Below are 22499 nucleotides of genomic sequence, written 5' to 3'. Positions count from 1 at the left end.
GCATCTATCTTAGCATCTGTACAAAGTGCTCCTGCAACATGCCTCTGCCTCCACGGTATGTACCTCTCCCTCTGCGTCCCTGGCTACACTCCTTCTCCTGAGAAACACCGTCACCTCCCAAAGACTCTTGTCTCAGGATTTTATTGTCCTCTGTATTCTCTGGTAGATGTCCTGGACTCGGATATTGGTTCTCATCATGGTAACACTTATCTCCCTCCGGGTACTTGTACAACACACCCTGTTACACTTTCCTTCCCCAATAACCGGTATCTGTTCTCTTCCTCCAGTGATTGTTCAGCCATATCATATACCAGGCACCCACCTTAGATTCATTTTCTCACCCCATACACAAGTAGACCCCAGGACCAAAACCCTCTGCCTCAAATACCTTTTAATTTTTTAACTTTACACCCTCCTCAGTACCTTTCCCACTCTAGTTACTGTCAATTTGCCTCCACCAGTATCTGCTTCCCACAAACATGTGGTACATGCTCTCTCAACAGTTTTTTGCACCCTCCTCCCATGGTACCTGTTTCCTCTCTGACTCTTCTCCATATTAAAGTCACTGGCAAAGTAAGCGGTGAGCACAGCAAGGAGATCCGTCAGCACCGTCAGGCACCAGGGCTGCTATGGGCAAAAGAGGACATAGCGAGAATTTATTCAACTTATCCACCGACAGACTGCAAAGAACACAATTCAGCCTGCTATACACACACGCACACAACTGATCCTCTCATACAGACAGTGCAGAACTGACCATGCTTTAGAAAGTACAGAACCCAATCTGCAATACATAATACACAATTCAGCCTCGCTGCACACAGCCCATCGAGAGAAAACAGTACACACGCCCACCTGCAATCCACACAGAGCACAGCTTGGCAGGCACCATAGATTACAAAACTCTTAGTCATGCCCAGAACATAGCTCTACACAATATTCAAACCATGAAAACACTCACCAAGATGCATGACTCACAATGGAAGACACACTGCTAAAAGAATAGTGCGCCAAATTCACAAAAGAAAAAGCACAACCCATTGCCATACATACATCTTATCCAATCATATGTTTAACTTGTGCAGCCATGCTTTGTTATGTTATATTATGCTCTGCTGTTTTCTTGTTATGAACACTAACTACAAGTTAAATCCCTTCTTTGCATGATCAATAGTAGGGGACCATAAGGCCACAAGGGAGAGGATACATGCAGCTCCTCGTCCACTCAGCAATAAGAACTGCACATCACATCCTCAGTGCAGACTCTTGAAGGGACAAACCTGTTTGATGCTTGGACTGTCCAAGATCTGGCTGATCAGCCGCAGCAAAAACTGAGGGATGTCAACCTCCTGACAGAAGCTGTGCAGCAGATCTGAGTCACACTTGGTAGCTAAAAGATTTCCCACAACATGAAGTGCAGGCCGCAGGTGAGCCGCCCCCTCCAGCATGCCATCTAGTACCTGTGAAAAGTATGAGAGAGCACAGAGATGAAACAAAGATCATCCTCTCCAACAGAACATGCAGCACTTCAAAAACTCCTCTGTCGCAGAAAGGGATGCATGAATACAACACAAACCGCTTGTCATAAAGAGAGGCACTAGAAAAGCGTCTCACGTGTTGCAGGCCATTCAGCAGGTAATATTCACTCCCGTCTTGCTGTAGTTGGACCTGCTAGGCAGCGTTTTCAACCTCAAAGACATGTTTTCCTTTTATGATGGATAACCTCATGCCCAGGTCTCTTCCAGGATCCGGAAACTGTAGGGAACCACCTAGCAGTATCAAAAGTGAGACTCCTTGGGTTCCCTACTTTTCAGGATGTGGAGTACTGGGTCAAAGATGGAAAACTGTGCCTGTCAAAGTTTCCTTACCTCTCTAAATAGGTTGGTTGCTCAATTAAGGCTTAGCTCTTGGGAGGCAATCGGCGGGTTGAAGCAGATATGGTAACATAATCAAATTAACACCAGTCTACCGGGCTAGTTTATCACTGAAAAAGAAATAACACATCTCAAAAATGAGTCCACTAAAACTGAGAAGAATTGAGGTAGTTTCAAGCTCCTAACATGAACTGTTAAAGTGATAACACACATTATAATTGTAGGGCATGGCCTTATTTAATGGATCATACTCTGGTTTGGGTTCTGTTCATGCTACAGAGGGACAAAGCTTCTCATTATTAGGGTCTCTCAGAAATGTTGGATTGTGTAGCTCCAGTTCTGAAGTTGCTAGAAGCATGAATCAGTGGACCTCAGTGAATGGGTAGTATCTCTCGGGCAGGGTGTGAGACAGGGCTGAATCGCATTTCAAAGACTAAATCAGTAATGCCAGGCAGATGAACAAGGTTCATTAAATGGACCTTGTGGTCCCATGTATGAATTCTAAATACAAATGCACAGAGGCTGCCCAGGTGCTGGTTTCAAAGGAGAGCCTGGTGTGGCTCTCCCTGTACTACTCTTCCACTACTCTGGCCGATGACTGATAAATGCTTATGCCAGCCAGACAGAGGGTAGTGGGTGCAAGTGGCTTTAAGGTGCTATGTGTGGTTCTATGTGGTTTTCATTGGCTTGCTGGGAGTCTCTTCTATCGAACTAGATGCACCAAGGGCAGATTACCAAGCTTGGTTCAGCCTTCAGGAGAAGGGAAAGATGCAGCTCCAGTCCAAATGCCCCAATACTCCATGCGAAAACAACTACGGGGTGGCTCTAATCAGCAAGGCTGACCCAGACTAGCAAGAAACAAAAGTGGGGTGCCAGTGCTGATATAAATAATTTGATTAAGCAAATGACCAAACAGAACTTGAAGAATTATTCAAGAACGGGACTTACTACTTAATAGTTTTTTATTTTGACATTTTTAGAAAAAGGAAAACTTATAATTTTTTCATTTTTTACATCATCCAGAAAAATATGTTCAAAAAAGGACACACGGGAATTAGGGAACTGGCTACTAATCATCAGTCATACAGTATTACAGACATATCACAGACATTCAAAACTCATTCAAACCACTTGGGAAGAGGGACTACAAAAACATATGCTACAGTCTTGAAATATGTACAGTCTATACTACAAAAGATCAAAAAGCCACAGTCTGCGTCCACAGTTTTGCAAAAGTAGGAAAAAATTAGTTTTATAATGTACAATCCTGTATCTTAAATTAGATCTACAAGAGAAACTTTTTAAACTGATGGGACTTGGTAATGTACGAGCGCCTGGGAGAAATTAATTGAATGATCCTGTCGCTCTCGCAGACACAGTGTGGCAGGAGCCTACGCGTTTCGAATCCCACTGGTTTTCTTGGGATTCTCTTCAGGGCCTCATGTAGTATCACTGAGTGGGGACGCCGGTTTTTTTTGGGAATCGGGAGAAATCAGCGATATCAATTGTCTGTATCTCATAGATACACCATGCTGGTTATTATCTTTGAAATGGAAGCCAGGAGGGACATCAATGGATAAAAAGGTCTGAAGTGGAGTGAATCTACCAAGCATGAACGGTCGTCAGCATCAATACGGATGGCGGGATGGATTTATTCATTTACAGCAACCGTCTAAGCCTGTCTAGGTGCATGGAGTAGAAGGGTAGTGAATGCCAAGGAAGCGGAAGGGATTTAAGATCGCTTTTGTTAGAATTTAGAAGATGCGGCAGGTGAAGGAGGATCCATTATTTAATTACCGCCTTATATGTAGAGGGCTTTACATTATTGGAGCCATCTATCAAGTAGTAGTGGCATGAAGCTTAGTTCACGATATGAAACGGCCGTCGGACCGCTCGCGTTCTCGTCAGCACTACTCCTCGGCGCATGCGTGTGGCAGCATGCGCCGAAGAGTAGTGCCGACGAGAACGCGAGCGGTCCGACGGCCGTTTCATATCGTGAACTAAGCTTCATGCCACTACTACTTGATAGATGGCTCCAATAATGTAAAGCCCTCTACATATAAGGCGGTAATTAAATAATGGATCCTCCTTCACCTGCCGCATCTTCTAAATTCGAACAAAAGCGATCTTAAATCCCTTCCGCTTCCTTGGCATTCACTACCCTTCTACTCCATGCACCTAGACAGGCTTAGACGGTTGCTGTAAATTAATAAATCCATCCCGCCATCCGTATTGATGCGGACAACCGTTCATGCTTGGTAGATTCACTCCACTTCAGACCTTTTTATCCATTGATGTCCCTCCTGGCTTCCATTTCAAAGATAATAACCAGCATGGTGTATCTATGAGATACAGACAATTGATATCGCTGATTTCTCCCGATTCCCAAAAAAAAACGGCGTCCCCACTCAGTGATACTACATGAGGCCCTGAAGAGAATCCCAAGAAAACCAGTGGGATTCGAAACGCGTAGGCTCCTGCCACACTGTGTCTGCAAGAGCGACAGGATCATTCAATTAATTTCTCCCAGCCGCTCGTACATTACCAAGTCCCATCAGTTTAAAAAGTTTCTCTTGTAGATCTAATTTAAAATACAGGATTGTACACTATAAAACTATTTTTTTCCTACTTTTGCAAAACTGTGGTCGCAGACTGTGGCTTTTTGTTTCTTTTGTAGTATAGACTGTACATATTTTAAGACTGTAGCATATGTTTTTGTAGTCCCTCTTCCCAAGTGGTTTGAATGAGTTTTAAATGTCTGTGATATGTCTGTAATACTGTATGACTGATGATTAGTAGCCAGTTCCCTAATTCCCGTGTGTCCTTTTTTGAACATGTTTTTCTGGATGATGTAAAAAATGAAAACATTATAAGTTTTCCTTTTTCTAAAAATGTCAAAATAAAAAACTATTAAGTAGTAACTCCCGTTCTTGAATAATTCTTCAAGTTCTGTTTGGTCATTTGCTTAATCAAATTATTTATATCAGCACTGGCACCCCACTTTTGTTTCTTGCCAATACTCCATGCAGCCACAGTGAAGCATAGCTCTGCGAGTAGCTGGAGTGGTGCTGTAACCTATTTCTTTAGTTTGTGGCAGCGGGCCACATCCTACTGCAGACCAAGTGTCCTGCAAAGTTAACAAATTTGGTGCCATCCAATCAGGAGGTTGACATGCACAATATAATGTTTTTGCCTATAACAGAGTGTCAGGGGCTGGTTTGGTTTGATGTTCATGTTTCCACCAACCAGGATAAAAACAGCTCCATAAAAGGAATTTACTCTAATACTTCTGGCAGATTCCGGCTGCAGATTCTCCTGCACTTTCTTGAAGAAACTGCTTGGGCAGGATGAATTGTTGATTCTCTCAAGGAGTAAAGCAAACATGAAGGGGTTGGTTACAAGTGCCTGTGCTTGTTCTGGCAGGCCACTATCCACTATTTTGATTCAAAAGGCATTATCAGAGTACACTCACATGCACAGTTTTAGGTTTCCTCCACACTGGGTGAGGGTGAAAGAGGTTTTAACTATTTGGGATGCTAGGCTTGTAAGTACTAGGGCAACCTGCTGTTAGTATAACTTATGTATATCCCCATGGAAGATGGTAGTCCTCCAATGCAGAGAGCAAAGGGAATAACACTAAGGTGACATGAGAGATTCAAGGGACAACAGGATGATTCTTACAGTAGATTCATCCTTCCTGAGTTGGGATTTTGAAATTAGCTTTCAGATATTCTTAGCTTACTTATAATGGTTTTCCACCTTGCGATAAAAAATGTTAATGAATATGTTGTTGCATAATCTTTGACACTTTAGTTCTAAAACCTTATTTGAAAAAACAGTAATGGTTTTTCGTGTCCTAATCTCAACCAATTTAATTGGTAAATGCATAGCTTGATCTCTCATTGATTCCATATTTGTATCACTGTACTTCTGTAAAGTCAGCTGTAAGTAGGACTTTGAAGGGCACGGAGCATATACATAGAAATCTGTTACTCCGTGTTACGACTCAATTGCTCTTACTCTTTCAGGTAAGAATATTTTGTTGCAACCATGTCGATACTATGTGAAAGCATATCAATTTTGCTCTGCTTTTTATAGGCGGGAAATCTAATGCCTTGTTCTGAAGCCAAATATGAATGCAATGGTTGAATTTGCTGCTGGAGGAGAGAATTTCACTTTTGACGAGATTATGTTTATACAGAATGTGGACGTCCAGATCCAAAAAGAGGAGACAGGGGATTGTAGGAGAGGCCACTAGAAGGTAGGTGCTTCTCAGAATCTCATTCAGACAAATTTGTGGTGGATGGAGACAAACTGTGGCAATCAATTCTGCTCTTCCACAAACACACACAACGAAAGTGTGGATAAATGTATCTGGAGACCAAGAGCATAAAATGCAATAGAATGATGCAATAGGTGGAAGGCATACTGCTGCCTATTCAAGATTTAAAGGACAATGCGAATCTCTTAAAGAAACGAGTATCAGAGCTACAGGAAAGTCTAGAGACAGAATGTCATGGTCGGAGAAGTGAACTTAATCTAGAAGAGTCCAGTTAGAAAAGCATCAAGCCTTTTTTATTATTTTGCTCATGAACTGGAAATGTGTGGTTCAAATGTCTGCAATAACCTTTAAAAAGTTACTGTGGTTCATTTTGTGTTAGATCTAAGTGTTAAAAGAAGGAAAAAAGTACTTTTAGGAATCAAAGTTTTTCTATGTTAAGATACAGATTTTACACTGAAAGATAATTAATCAATGTCTTTGAACTTTTCATATTATAAATATTAACTCTATGATTTAGTAAACGTAGTCCTTTTCTGTTGCATTTTCAAACCTTGTTCTGTTCAATTAATCTTGGTGCCTGGCTTCTAGATTAAGTAAACTATTAGCCGTTTGTATTAGCCACTCCTCTACAATATTATATCATTAATGCACTCTCCAAGCAAAACATCGGAAAAGCCTGAAGCATTATGTGCAACTAAAATATATATATATATATATATATATATATTATATATATATATATATATATATATATATATATATATATATATATTTATATATATATATATATATTGAGCTAGCAGAAAAGTCAGGGCAATACATATAAAAATTATGAATGTTTCTGTAAAAGGAAGTTTGGACCTCAGTATGTAATAACCTGCTTATTTGAAAGATAAAGAGGGACACCACAAGTAAACTCCAATATCCATAGCAAGAATCTCCAGCCTCTTCACAGTAGTGCCAGTCTTTCTCCCCAATAGCACTGGATTCCCTATCTTGTTATCTCCAGTCTTCCTTCCTCATACCCAGTCTATGTCCTAGTAATCCAAACCTTCTTCCCTGGTAACCCCCGGTCTCTACCCCAGTGATCCTTACTCTCAGTTCCTATTACGCACACTCCCCAACCATGCTCAGTTATCCTAATCACACTTGCCAGTATTCAAATGCTTGCTCGATAGCATTTTGGTCACTCTCATCACTATCCCATCACACTCAATGGTGTGGCACCTTTCATTACCCCGTCTCCAGGAAGCAGGGCGTATCCGTCCCGTTAATTATCACCTCACTTCTCTAGTTTCCTACCCTCATGCTCCTTTCCCTCGTATTTGAATAACAGCACCCACCTTCCAAACACTTTAATCCTCACCTGAATGCAGGAGTCCTGCAGACGAAGGCGGATTCGTTGGATAAAGGCTGGGTCCCCCAGTAGAGTCAGAGGGGTCGTAAGCTGCAGGTTTGAAGGCTCTGTGGCATCAATCAGATGTCGCCACTCATCATCACTGTCAACTTCCTAGATCAGTTAGAGTGAGAGTTAATACAATGCGGTCTTAGTCACAAAGTCACACTAAGACTTGGCACTTACGAAAACAAATACTACTACACCATAGATCCTGGATGGTAGACTGGCGCTTTCTCACCTCATTCTCCAGGTCCACATGCTCAATGCTGCGTCTACCCCGAGTGCTGCCAGATCCAGAGTTCTTGGAGACCATTCTTCCCCCAACTTCAACCTCTGGGAACGCCCGGTCATAGTCGCGGCTAATCCGGTGCTCCCTGTCAAGAAAGGTAATGAATGTGTCATTCCAGTGAGCAATTTCATACTTGAAACACAACTTCTTCAGACGAAAGAGAGGGGCAACAGAAGGAAAAGCGGGATTGAGGGAGGAAGGGAAGACAGACAGAAGAGAGTGGAGAATCCTAGGTTCCATAGACACAGTGGCTCACATTTAGAATTGGAAGGGCCAGGAGAATACTGGTCATTACCAACTTTGTTTCGTATTGGTACTCTGCGAGTTTCAGATGTTTCCTTCATTTGCAACTGTGCAGTTGGTGGTCTGACTGACAAATGGACTGGGATAATTAATTCCTGATAAGCAGAGATCAAGCACACTATGCTTCCTAAGAGTTAGTTTGTTTCAAAAGTCAACTGTTATATGCAGTGTGCCCTTGGTTGGTCACCACCCACTACCTCCCCTCTCCCTGCCAAGCACTGCAAAGTACCATTCTCAATATTGTGGGACATCCAAACTACAGGTTGAAAAAGTTCCTGCATCAACGTCTGGTGCAACCTTCCACAGTGCAGAAGCAGTCAGCGTTAGGCAGATGCAGCTTGCATGCAGTAGGTGACCAATATGCCTCAGCTCAGTCCCTATTTAAGCGTCCTGTGGTGGCCAGTTACAATTACCAGCTTGCTCTCTAGGACACTACAGTCAATCGGGTCCAGAATAGTCCTTTCCCCACATTCACTTGAACATTAATTCTAGACAAAGACAGAGTTTGCTTGTAATGGGTCAATTTGTCCACAAATCTGTCCCAATGACTTCCGTACACGGAATTCGTGGAAGGATACCTTAGTGCCAAGATGAAATCAACAACCTCAGTGGAAAGTTCAAAGCAGGTCGACTGCCACCGCTCAATTTCCAAGCATGAAGATACAAATTGTACAGGTGTAATACCCATGTCCTGTTGCGACAGAATACCCTCCCGGAGTGGCAGCTTGATCAGAGGATGCTCATACGCAGGAGTTCCGGGTCCCACACGCTCCAAGGCCAAACCAGTACCACTAGGATCACTTGGGCCCAATTGTTCTTGATCATTCAGAACTCGAGGCAGGAGAGGCAGTGGCTGGAAGGCATACAGGAGTCCTGAGCTACACTTTAGAGAATGACATTTCAGGACAGAAAGCTACGTTGGATACTCCAACGCGCAAAAGTCCTAACACTGCCCATTCACAGCGATAGAAAACAAATTGAGCCAGGGATCCTTCCATTGCTGGAAGACACCCTGCGCTACCCCGGGTGTAAATGCCATTCGTGATCCGTTAAGCATTGGGGGCTGAGATCACATGGTGGTAGTGCTGTACATGAGCACCTACACCAGTCTTCCTCTGATGGTAGAAAGGAAGGCTTCAGTGCTAGGCGAATTGCACTTGACTCCAACAAATTGATGTGGATTTCAGTCCCCACCAGAGACTCTGATCTCAACCTCTTCCAGATCGCCTGCCCAACACAGTAGTGATGCATCAATACCACCATCAACTCTGGGAAAGGTAAGGAGAGAGATCTGCCACTGACCCCAATCACGGGTCCAGTAGCCAGCACTGCAGATGTTTTGCAGTCTTCTCCAAAGTCTAGATACAATCCTAACAGATTCTCCTAACGCTGTTCCCACTAATGTTGAGGTCCCACTGCAGATCCCGCATGTGCCACCTGGTTTGTTTGGCCAGCAGGATGCAGGAGGCTAAAAACCCAAAAGCCTCAGAGTCATCTCACAGAGATCAAGGACCAAGGCTGAAACATTGAGACCATACCCTGACTCTCTGCTACAGGATGAAAGGCACTTAAACCGTACTGTATCCAGAACAACTCTGATGAATAGGAGCATCTGTGAAGGGGTTAGGTAAGACTTCAGCATATTTATAGTGAACCCCATGATGTTGGGAGGTTTGCTGTCATCTGAAGGTGGTGTATAACTGCTTTGGGGAGTCATCCTGCAACAGTCCGTCTTCAAGGTAGGAAATACCTGGATCCCCCTCCCATGACCTCCAACGATATGCTGCCAACAACCAAAAGGTCCACCATGCACTGCAGGTAGTCCCTAAAGGATGGGGATATGGAAATAAGCGTCCTGCAGGTCCAACGCCACCATCCAGCCTCTGGGGTCTAGGGCAGGCAAGGCCTGGGCTAGTGAGCATCTTCAAAGTGCCCTTTCACAGGAAGGCATTGAGGGGGGAAGATCCAAAACAGAACAAACCCCTCCATCTTTTTTCGGTACAAGGAAGTAGCAGAAGTAACATCCAGTTTCTACTTCTGAGGTCAGAAACCACTCTATGGCCCATTTGGCCAAAAGGGCCTGTACTTTCTGCATCATGACAGACAGATGGTCCTCCGTCAGCTGCCCTGATGGTGGTGGAAGGTACAATGGAGTGAAAAGAAATGGGAGGACATAGCCCTGATGGACAATTTGGAGGACCCACTTGTCTGATGTGATGTCCTGCCAACAGTGTGTTTGTGTGCCAGCAAAAACTTACCAATGCAGTTGTGTGGCTGTGGATGTTTGAGGGGTGAGGGACTGTGTTGCAAGTTAAACTGTCCGAATGTGGTCTCTGAAAACAGTGGCCTAAGCCACAAAACAGTAGTGGCCTATGCTAAAAGGCATTTATGAAATTGAAAACCCCGACGTAGCCAAGGAGAGGGTGAAATTGTTGGTGGAATTGTCTGGTGGGAGCAAAAAGACCCAAAGGAATGTGCTGTTGCCCTACTCTTCTTAGACTGTTCCAAGAATAAGTCTGCTTTCACGCCAAACAGGTGAGTCATGTCAAACAGCATGTCCATCAGGGATTCTTGTACATTCCCAGAGAAGCCTTCAGAACTTACCCAAGTGTAGTGAAGGAGTGTCATACTGGTGCCCATTGTTCGGCACATGCAGCCAGTCGTGTTTACAGCACAAAGTGTTATATGCTTTGCAGCATCGCAACCATTCTGGGTAGCCTGAGTAAGGGACGCCCAAAGGTTGCTTGGAACAGCATGTAAGACTAATGCCACTGTGTTCCAAAGGGCATGGGTTTAGTGGCCGAGAAGACAGTTGGTATTTACCAACCTCAGAGTAAGGCTCTTAAAGGAGAAAACCCATTTACCATGATTCATGATCAGGGGGAGTGTAAGGGAAGGCATTAGGATTTGCTTTGATAGTGGAGGCCTGCACCACCAAATTTTCTGGTCTAAGATCATGGATAAGAAAGGATGGGTTGCCCAGTGCAGGATGATGCCGTTGCGACACCTGCGAAACAGGTGGACTGGAACATAGTTTAACGCAAGTGCCAAAAAGTGTGTCCGTAAAGGCCTCATTAAATGGCAGTAGAGGTTCTGTAGGGGCCTGACCTAGCTGAAGTACCTCAGTTAAAAAGGAGCCTTGAATTCTATATTAGGAAGCTGCAAGTCCAACTTTCACCACCCTCCGATAAAATCCTGCAAAGGAGGCGCTTTCTTCTGTGGCAGGACTACAAACTCGGGGTGCACAGGGACTAGTCTCTGAATTGACTCTAATGGAGATCATGAGCAGACCAGAAGCCATGTTATTCCCCACATGCCCTTAATAAAACTGATGACGGACGTTAAGGGGCAGATTCCCAATTTAACTTTTTAAATTTTTTCTTGGGCTTGCACAAAGACTTCAACTGCGGATGCAACCGCAGCAAAGACCTGCAGTGGGAATTACTTCGGGAGCAGGATTGGGACCTTCCTTTCGTCGTTGACCTGTCGCGATGTGGAGTCTTTTTGTGTTTGCCAATATAAACTTTGGCCGCAAGGTCGTGTATGGTGTATAACAATCCCTACAGTGGTTTGAACCCTATTGTTTTAGGGGGTGATATTTTTCCTTGCACACCTGTACATTATAGTCTGAAAAATAGCTGGATACCGTTCCTCCCCCACACAATTGTTAAAAAAAATAAAAAATGACACTTTTGCAGACATACTACGCATTGCCTCGAACTCCTTATCATGGGTCAGTATTACTTCCTATTGGACACAAATGGTGTTATTTTGTAAAACACAATTCCCAATAAAAGAAATCATTGATAAAGTAAGTGGACACACACAGTTGAATGAAAGCAGAAACATTTTTGTTAGGAAAGGTGAAAAAGGCAAAATACTGTTGTCAGTTATCCTGTTCACAAAAGATAGGAAAATTAACTGAGGTTTCAGCAGACAACGTTGTGCATTTTGGGGAAGTGCTGGCTTCCATAGAAGAACATTATTAATTTTCAACTCTTTCAAGCAATTTGGCATAATTACCTTCCGTTGATCCATTTCTCATTTAGTAAAGAGAGCTAGATTCCAAAATAAGCTATCTTTTCTTCAATCTAGTTTAGATCCTGCTTGGAGAAAACCGATTGCTGGCAGAAATGCAGCATGATACTTCTTAGTTTACAGCACTAATAGGGAGTTCAAGATTTACTGCTATGCTTTGGAATTTGCAAAGCTATGTACATTTTGTAAAATTTACATATCATGTGAATAAATAATTACATTGAACAATGCAGAAAAATAGAAGGGATAGAAAATGGCAATGATAAAAGGAGGAAAAAGAGAGGCAGAGGAAGAGATGAAATGGAGGAAGAGGAGAGCAGATGGAGATGAAAGATTATAAGATGTAGGTCAGGAACAGGCATAGATGAGAGGAATGGAAAAGTCACAAGAGTGGACTGCTGGTGAGTGATGAGAACATGAAGTGAAGACAAGGGGAAGAAGGACTAACAATGAGAGACTAAGAAAGAAAAACTGAAGTGATGGCATTGGAAGAAATAACTAACTTGTGATAGTGTCTACATAATTGCCAAACTGTTTGTGAACCAGAAGCTCTTTCCCCACAAATATTACCTGTTCTTCTGCTATCTATAGCCCATCTTGTCCTAGGTTTTACCATCTGCCTATCTTTCTCTTTCCATCTCACACTCCTTTCATCAGAGGCACCTATCATACTCTCCAACTACCCTATGATTCACCATCGCTCCTCCTGCGCTACACCTTTTTATCAGAGGGGATTCTCATGCCTTCAACTCAGAGTTCTTCTGCCACTCTTCCACTGGATTCTCATTCACCATGTCACACTTTCCTGTCACACTTTCCCAAGCAAACCATATTGATTGCTCCACCTCGCACTGCTTTTGGTCCCAGGTCTACTCAGGCCCTTCTGGAAACAATCAATATGCAGGATTCACCTTGGTGTTGGAGGCGATACCTCCACCTCCCATTCCTTCTGGCTTCTATGCCCCAGTAAGTCAGCAGTTGATGTCTCAGATGTTGGGATGACTGAAACAGAGTCTTTGTCTTTTAAGACCACCTCCTCAGCTAGGGGTCTAGTCTTTAAGGACCGATGACCTTGGACTAGGGCAGGTGGTGGTTTTCCATCTTTTGGTGCATCTTTGGGAGGCATCTCAGCTTTCATCAGCTCCTGCAAAGAGTTTTTAAAGATTAGCACCATGCAGTATTTACATCTATTTTCTTCATAACGGGCATATCAGAAATTATCTGCTCAGACAGACACAGGACCTCAATTTGTGAGCATAAGATCAACTGCTTCTCTTCAGTGACAAGACCGAATTCTTTGGGGATTAGCTCATAACTTGCTTTTGGTTAGATAAAGGACTACAGCAACCTCGGAGAAGTGTGCACAAGTTAGAATCATAAAGAACACAATTTAGAGATGTAGGAGAAGTAGCTTTGCTCACCATCACTGTTGGCACACATACATTCATGGTCTAGTTCTAGTGTTTTTAGCTAAATAGCTAAACAAGACTGTCGGGAATGTTCAACAGAGCCAGTGTATCTACATTATGATAGGGGCGCTCACCTTCTTTCACAAAGTTCTGATAACTAATCTTTCTTTGGAGGCAAAAGGAACCCACGCCTTACCCCTATTCCTGTGTCACTAATGGCTTCCACCCAACTACTGAATGTTAATTCTGAACTGTAAGGTTGAAGAACGTCATCAGCTCTCAGCGGATAGCTGGGCAGAAGATGCTAAGGACGCAAAGCAAGGACAAACAGTAGTGGAATCAGTCATGGTAATTTTTCTCAGTGATTAATCCTGCTCTTCCTCCTTTCGAACTGGTTTGGAAAGATATTCCTAGGAAAACACCGGTAGGAAACACAGTATATCCTTGACCTTGCTTTCAACAAATAGGTAGGGTAGAGCTTCCTGATTAAAAAGTACATATGTTCTGGAAGATAAATCAAGGAAACAATGTGTTAAAAATTCATAAAGAGTAGAATATGTTGCTGGACGACATAGGCCTCTAAAAGTGGCCTGTACAAGTCATTGAAAGGCTATTGATGTGGCCTTTGCTTCTGTAAACTGAATATTACGTCTCCTAGGAGATAGACATCAACACATTGTACAAACATTAAAAACAAGCACACTACAAAGAAACAAGGATGCAGTGATAACAAGGCACACTTCACTGATAATCTGAAGTAGGATGTGGACACCATAGGTAAAACCTCCTGCTGCTCTGCCTGCCAGCAAGTGGCAAGTGTATCATTCTTCTGCACCCACCCTCTAAAACAGAAGAGTCACAATTCACAGACACCATCCAACTGAACAGCTGATATAGCTATACACATTATAACACACCTACCTAATCTCCCTCTTCAGGAAGAAAATGCCAAAATGGTAAAAGAGTAGCACAGGAAAACCAAAGTCACTGATCGCGCGCACCTCCAACAAAGGCACATTATTCCGGTCTTCCGTATATTATTTGCATGCACGGTATTCCTTCGGACCAGCTGTGCCTCACTCCATACATTTGCACAAAAACACAATCACATTTTCCCTCACTTCACAGCTTAGTAAAAACAATTTGTTTTCAGTAAAAATTGTAGGCATCGCATCAACCCCCAGTCCCCAATATTTCTGACTCTCTTAAATCTTTTGACTCACAAAGGTGTTTGTAGCAATTTTCTAAATAATATTGATTCTTCATCTGCACATAATTTGTCTTTAATCACAGACTAGGTCGCATAATTGGTTCGTCCTGGCAGCATAAACTTGCCTTTAGTTGGTGCATAGTCTGATCAAACATGCCACATAAAGTGGTCCTCCATTACCACATAATTCCAGTGGCCCTGCATATAAACAAGTACCTCTACCCCTATTCACTTGTAACTTGACCTATACCTTAGTGCCACATAAGCATTAAGGTTTTCCTTTAAAATTCTTTTGGCTGACCTACATCTGGAATATTTGTGTCTGCTGGTGCTTTAACTGTCCTGTTCTAACCACTAGTATTTCCTCTCTAACTTGTGGATTCCACATGAATCTCCACTATGGATGTGGGCCTCCATTGCTCTCATTTACTGCCTTGTCTTCAGTATGTAGCATCAGAATATTCTCAATAAATGACATTTCGGTGCTAGCTATAAAATCTTGCACAATCAATGTTGTATGTCTCGGTCAAGGGTTGGACAGAGGGGTAGATATATTACATGCTTCTAGATGGCTCCAAAATGAAGACACTGGGGCTTTTCACCGACTAAAGAGGTGAAAAAACTTGCTGCAGAATTAGCAGGGCCTATCCGCACTATCTTCAACAGCTCCATCACACAGGGTCATCTCCCTAATGAATGGAAGGACGCGCAGATTGTGCCAAGTAGGAAAAATCTCAAACTTCCCCCCAATGAGGTATCCAACTACCGCCAGATTTCCTTGCTTCCCTTACTAAGCAAATTGCTAGAAAAACATATTAATACCCACCTCTCCACCTATATAGAAGCTTCCCACTGCCTTGATCAGTCTCAATCAGGCTTTCGCCCTTTGCACAGCACCGAATTAGCTCTGGTCAATGTAGCGGACAATATTTGCATGCTGGCGGACGACGGTCAAGCAGTTATTCTCATACTGCTTGACCTGTCCGCCGCTTTTGATACCATTTCCCATCAAATCTTGCTGGATAGACTGAGCTCCATAGGCATCCAGAACTCAGCATTGGCCTGGCTTCGGGACTTTCTCAGAAACAGGACTCAAACGGTCAAACTGGGACCTTTTTCTTCTAAGACCACTCAAGTCACCAAGGGAGTCCCACAGGGATCATGCCTCAGTCCCTCTTTATTCAATATACACATTGCCCCCCTCGCGGCCCTTCTCAGGAAGATTGGGTTTATCCCAATCTCATATGCAGATGATACTCAACTTATCCTCTCGTATAAGAAAGACACACCAAATATCCAAAGGTTGTTTCAAGAAGGGATGAGAGCTATAACTTCCTGGAAGAGCAGTAATTTTTTACAGCTCAACGCAGGGAAGACGAAAGTTATACTCTTCAAGGACGCCATCACCAGCTGGTCCCCCAGTTGGTGGCCTGATGATCTGGGTCCTTCCCCTCAGCCAAAGACAGTTGTCAAAAACTTAGGGGTGTTGATGGACAATGACCTTAATATGGATGCAAATATATAGGCAACAAAAAAAACGTGCTTCTTTGCTTTAAGCCTTCTTCGGAAAGTTTTTCACTTTCTGCCACCTTCCACACGCGAAACCCTGGTCCATGCCCTGGTACTCAGTCGATTGGACTTTAGCAATGCCTTGCTGATTGCCGCTAAGGAGTCAGCTCTACAAGGCCTGCAGGTGGTACAGAATACTGCGGCCCGCCTGGTAACCGGAGAACCTATCGTACCCCCTCTCTGCCTCTGCTGCGAAAACTCCACTGGTTGCCAATCCAGAAAAGAATACACTTCAAAATATGTTGTATTGTTTTCAAAGGCATAAACCAGATGGGGCCGATGTATATCGCAGACAAGCTGGTGAAATATATCCCTCCCCGCTCTCTCCGCTCTGAAGGAAAGGGCCTGCTCAAGGTCCCACGGATAAGATATGTTAGATTGGGTGGAAAGTCCTTTTCATATCTCGCCCCCAAACTTTGGAATCAGCTACCCACTGAGATCCGTCAAACCCCCAACTACCTGGGATTCAGGAAAAAGCTCAAAACACTACTCTTTTAACTTGGTTGTCCGCCCTCACAGCTGTCCTAAGCGCGGAGATACCCCATTTGGGGTGATTCAGGCGCTTTATAAATGACGTAATAATAATAATTACTCGTGAAAGTATTTTCTGCAGTAAACGTAGCTTTACAGCTTAAAATACCGAATTTACACCTGCCAGGAATTCCTGAAGGGATTCCTCACAAGCATAAACGCATTTACTATGTGGCTCACTCAACCAAGAGTACGGAGAAACCTGCTGTCATAAATTGCACTGAAGAGGTGGGAAAGGAACACTTCAAGGCATGGTTTGCCTTGGAGGTTTGGGAATGCCTGCAAACATGTTCATTTGTGGGAATTCCCAAACTCTGATCACTACCCTTTCTACCCTGAAAAAATGGTAGGAGATTTACTCCACGATGGAAAGGAGAATGGATCAGGCCCAGATTTCCTTGAGTGTAGTGGAAGGTAAATGCTTGCCCCATACAGAAAAAATATGGATTTGCCTCAAGCGCTCCATTCCCCTTGTCCGGTATTCTATAATATGTAGAATTCGTAGAAATAGGAGCAAGCAAGAATTATCACTTGACATTCCCAGAAGCATGCCTTGAAATGTACACCTAGTGTAGCTTTCCATGTGCAATTATAAAAATGCCGGTGAAAGTACATTTAGGCCAAGATGTAAATCTCCACCCGTACTTTCACGCTTTTATTAGTGAATCGGGCTCATACGTCTGTCTCTGTATAAACACAGTTTACAAAAACAATGCACCGTGGAAAGGAAATGCCACAGTGACTGAAGAGGAACAGGTATCCGGCTGCTAAGCACTAATAGCAGGAGACTTGAACAAAGATTTTACCAATCAGAACAGGCTTAAAGTAAAACAGCTTGAGGAACTATTTTCAGACCTGGAACTGGTAGGATTCCAGTACAAAGGAGAAAATAATCCATGCTCTAGAAGGGGCAAGTTGAAGGAGCTGTGACTTCCTGAACAGCAGCACGCCCCTGATAATAGAACGATTGTAGAGGAACTATCTGAACAGGAGAAGCAGGGCCTACGGAGTAGAGTAGAAAAATATATTGAGCAAGTGAAGCTTCAAGGGAAGAAGAACCTCCAAGAAATGGCAACTGACGTCTTAAGTGGCCGGCATGTGGCCAGCAGTTCCAACTGTGTCAGGCAGTGAAGAGCCTCAACCAGCACAGAAATAACAAAACATCTATGGATAATCTTCAATCTCATTGTACAACCCAACCACTCTTTTTGCATAGGCACAGTTCTCTACATGTTTTCAACTTATTTTATTCCATCAGAAAACTTCTGGGCTTTTATCTGTGGTTGCATTATACTGCTGTCAGCTTGATTGTCTTGGAATAAGGCTAAATTGATTCTGTTCCACTTCACCTTTGTATTTGGTGTCATGCGGCAATCTCTGAAAGCTCATGTTTGAGTGAAGAAGCAACAATAAATTGACTGCTTCTTGCTTTCAGCAGTTCTTTACTCAGATCAATACAATCTCTGACGCTCCTTCGCTTCACTTTTAGGCTGCTTTTGGTAAGGAGTCGCTTTCAACTTTCTGATCCTTTTGCATCAAAGTCTTCTGTTCAATGCCCTTGCACCAGAGGCTACCTATGGATTTGTGGACTTTCTACCTCAAGCTTCAAACACACTGTATGGACTCCAAGAATCTATCGCAGATGCTCGACCACTTTCCAGAAACTCTGCCCAGTATCACTGTTGCCCTTATAGTAATCTAAGTCTCCACAGCAGGCAGTAGTAATGGTCTTTGGTGAAGTGAAGCACAGGTGCAGAACGGCCACCGGGGCTGCAGGAGTTTACTGCTATGAAGAACCCAGTGGGCAACAGCGGGTCATCAAATTTGGATGGTGGGTTCCACAAAATGTTCTAGGTCACAGGTGGATTACCCAATGTAGAGTTAGGTTCTTCGGTACTTCTTTCTCTACAGAAAAAAAACCTGGGATAGGTTCAGGTGGTGTGTAGAACCATACTAATTGCTCTCCTATGACATGACTATGACTCGAGTGCCCCTACCCCAACCGGTTCCACTCCCCTGTCCCCCGTGCCAACTCATATCTTAAATATAATGCTGCAGAGAGGAAGATCAACCCAAAGCATTCTGCATTGACTTCTTTCCCTTATTTTCCCAGACTCTGGATCCGTTATCCAGAATACCAGAGTCTTTTGTTGAACAAAATGGTAATGGAGATAACTGTGAACCAAATTATTGTAACTGTTAAGCACAATTAGCCTTGGCGTCTACATGCTGGGCATGACTAAGATTCCCTTACTAGATTGGGAGATCTGTTTGAATTGCAATTAGGCAATAGAAAAGGTCCTCCTAACTATGTCATGGTGTCGCCTAACATGCCACAGAATCCAGGAAGAAAAGGTTCCAATACACTTCTTTTACTGAACCTCTCATAACACAGTATAGAGGGAAACACCTCTCGCAGTGGAGACTTTCTCCGTTGCCTATTCGAGTTAAGGATAACTTTGTTCTCTCCTCCAAAGATAGTAGGACAAATACTGGAGCTTATTTCCCTGCAAAACAAGGCTGCCAACAACTAGGGAAAGTGGTGTCAGATTTGGAGTTCCCTCTTTAGTTTTAAGATAACAAGGATCCATCGCAAACTAATTTTATGATTTTTATAAAGAGCTTAATGGACCCTAGAAAAGATGTTTAAATTAGCCATTTTACCACTCCTAACCTACTGTCAAGCAGACAGGAGATTTAACCCATTTAAACATGCAGCCATTACAGGTCTACTGAAATATATGCTCCGAGCTTAAAAACATTTTTTTAATTCATGCCCATCATTTTCCTGGTATATGGTGCTTAGATGCCCAGGCAGCAAAGAAAGATCCTCCGCCTAATACCAAGGACAGCCTTGAATTTCTTATAATTATACCAGCCAAAACATGTTATCCAGCAGGATATAGGCACAACGTAACTAACGGGACTGGGCCACATATAGAGGAAAGCGTGACAATATTGTATCAGGAAACAAAGACATCGTCTGAAGTACCAGCCATCTTTTTTAAAAACCAGCATACAATAGTTCGTAGGCACTTTAAACACAAACTCTATGTAGCCGAGGACGGCATGAAAAGTCATAGAATCAATAACATGGTTAACCAAGAGGAGGGCATCATACAGTACATCATAGTGGACAGTAAGCATTGAGGTAAGCACTCGTTTCATCGATCCGCCCTTGCCCCTCCATCCCCCTGCCTTTCAACTTAGCCTGTTTCACTCCTGCTGGTCGCAGTATCAATCAGCTAAGTCCCTCCCCGGATGTAAGAACAGAGATGCACAATTCTCTCTGTTCCGTGAGGTCTGCCTGTAACCCCTCATCTTTGCATGTTATTTTCATGTGTTTCCTCGGCTTGTGTCCATTCCATGACATCTCTAAGCCATGTTGCTTTATCTGGGCTTCTCTGCCCCATCCAAGTTATGGCCACTCTGTGTCTAGCCAGGACCAGCATCAGCTGAAGGAGTTTATATGATATTTTCCGTTTAGTGGGTTTGCGTATGCGGACAAGCAGGCATTGAAATGGCTTCTCTCTTATAGGAGACCTGTGGTTGTGCACACCTTTTCAGCCACCAGGGTCCAAAACTGTCTCAGTTCAGGGCACGCCTATGCCAGGTGTAGAAAATCTGCTTCCTCTGTTGAGCATAGGAGGCACTTGCCATCATTATTGTGTGAGATGTTTTGCAACTTCGTTGGTGTGAGGTAGGTGCGATGTAGAAAATAATAATAGATCAGTTTAAACCTTGCATTGCAGGAGATTGTGTGTGTGAGTTCACTAATGGCTGCCCAAGCCCTAACGTCTAGTTGTGTGCTTAGGTCCCTCTCTTAAGCAGCCCTTGACCGCAGTGACTGGGCAGTCGAATCCTGCCTCATGGCTTTATACAGGAGTGATATCATCCTACGCTCTGCTCCAAATGTGAGCAGTAGGTCTAAAGTGTGTGTTGGTTGGAGAATATCTGGGTATTGGGGCCAGGTGACTTTAACTACCTTCTGAATAGCCCTGTACTGTAAATAATGACCCTGTCCAAGAGCGAAACTGTCACTTGCTTGTTCTTAGGTTATAAAGGTCTCTTCCAGGAGAAGATCTGCGAGGACCTTGCGTCCACCGTCCCTCCAAGTCTGGAAGGACATGTGTATTTCCATGTCTCTGATAGGGGTCAGAATCCAAACAGGAAACTTTCTGTGGAATGGCCCATGCTTCAGTACCTTTTCTACAAACTGCTGCCATATACTCGCAGTTTGGTGTACTAAATATCAAAGGTCCCCCTCTGCTCCCCTACCCTTCATCAGCTGTACTGGGATGGGGTCTGGTTCTGCCTGTCCAGCCAGTAGTAGTTTTTCCCAATTGTCCCCTTCCACCATCCAGCGAGATGCATGCTGCAGCTGGGCGGCAAAGTAGTGCAGGTGGAAGCATGAGGCCTCCAGCCCCTCTTCTTCGTATCTACTTGTCAGGGTATTAACGGCCTCTCTGCTGCGCCTTCCAGCCCACAGTAGTGAGATGAGTATTGTGTACAGTTGCTTGAATATTCGTGTCGGAATTGAGCAGAGTGAGGTTTGAAGTGCGTAAAGGCACCTAGGGAGCATTACCATCTTAGAAACAGCAAGCCTGCCCATTAAGGACAGCGGTAGGGTGTTCCAGAAGTTCACCGATCACTTTAGGGCCTCAAGGGTCCTATCCAAGTTCAAGGCTATTAATTGGGCGTTGTCTAGAACAATCTGGACTCCAAGGTATCGGAAGTGTCCTCGTTCCCATCTGTGTTTCAAGTCTGGGAGCCCCCCCAAACGTGTGGCAGTCATGCCCACCAGAGGGAAGATCAGTGATTTATTACGGTTGAGTCACAGGCCAGAGACCTCCCCGAATCAGTCCAAATGGAGCAAAAGTCTGGGTACAGCCACTCCGGGATATTCTAAATAAAAGAGCGCATCGTCCTCTTATAGAGAAAAGATGTAGGTCGTGTCTCCTACCTGGATACCCCACTGATCCAACTCAGCTCTCATCCGCACTGCCAAAGGCTCAAAGGCCAGGGCAAAAAGGAGGGGCGAGAGAGGGCATCCCTGTTGGGTGCCTCACCCTAGAACCCACTCTTCAGATCGAGCCTCGCAAGTCTCACCAAGCTCAGTGCATGGTATTTTGACCGACCAGCAGAATCTGTGTCCCAGCCCTATGGCCCTGAGGACCTCTAGAAGGTAACCCCAGTTGACGGTGTTGAATGTCTTAGCTAGGTCTATAGACACTAGTACCATTTCCTCCTCCCAGTGTCTCACTTTCTGCATAATGTGGATTAGGCAGCACAGGTTCATCGTGGTGTTGCGTCCCCGTATGAAGCCACATTGTTCCTTGTGTACGAAGTGCAGCATATGGGGTCCCAAGGGAGAGGCTAATAGTTTGCACAGTATTTTCATGTCAGCATTGATCATGTTGATTGGGTGATAGAAAGAGGGTTCACAGCGAACCCCACCCAGCTTCAGGATCATACATATTTCGCCTTGTCTCATAGTGGGAGGGAGGATTCCCTTATCGAAGGCCTCCTCATATACCTGCAAGAGGGCCCGGGTGAACCTGCCAGCGTAAGCCCGATAGAACTAGTACCAGCCAT

At 43.9% G+C, this 22499-nt stretch overlaps 1 protein-coding gene across 2 annotated transcripts in view; it reads right to left on the bottom strand.

The window, feature by feature from the left end:
• The window catches only part of STK36 (serine/threonine kinase 36), a 223409-nt gene that overhangs the window by 126194 nt on the left and 74716 nt on the right, over nt 1–22499 (bottom strand). For both annotated transcript variants that reach the window (XM_086931854.1, XM_086931855.1), the window contains exons 8-12: nt 13097–13329; nt 7794–7929; nt 7523–7666; nt 1281–1460; nt 530–627 (exon numbers count right to left, since the gene is read on the bottom strand). In XM_086931854.1, the coding sequence (XP_086787980.1) occupies nt 530–627; nt 1281–1460; nt 7523–7666; nt 7794–7929; nt 13097–13329 (791 nt within the window). The remainder of the gene's footprint in view (nt 1–529; nt 628–1280; nt 1461–7522; nt 7667–7793; nt 7930–13096; nt 13330–22499) is intronic.

The sequence above is a fragment of the Lissotriton vulgaris genome, chromosome 7 (assembly GCF_964263255.1).
Source record: "Lissotriton vulgaris chromosome 7, aLisVul1.2, whole genome shotgun sequence".
Taxonomy (NCBI): Eukaryota; Metazoa; Chordata; class Amphibia; order Caudata; family Salamandridae; genus Lissotriton; species Lissotriton vulgaris.
The sequence above is the reverse complement of the archived record's forward strand: the minus strand, read 5'-3'. Positions and strand labels throughout refer to the sequence as shown.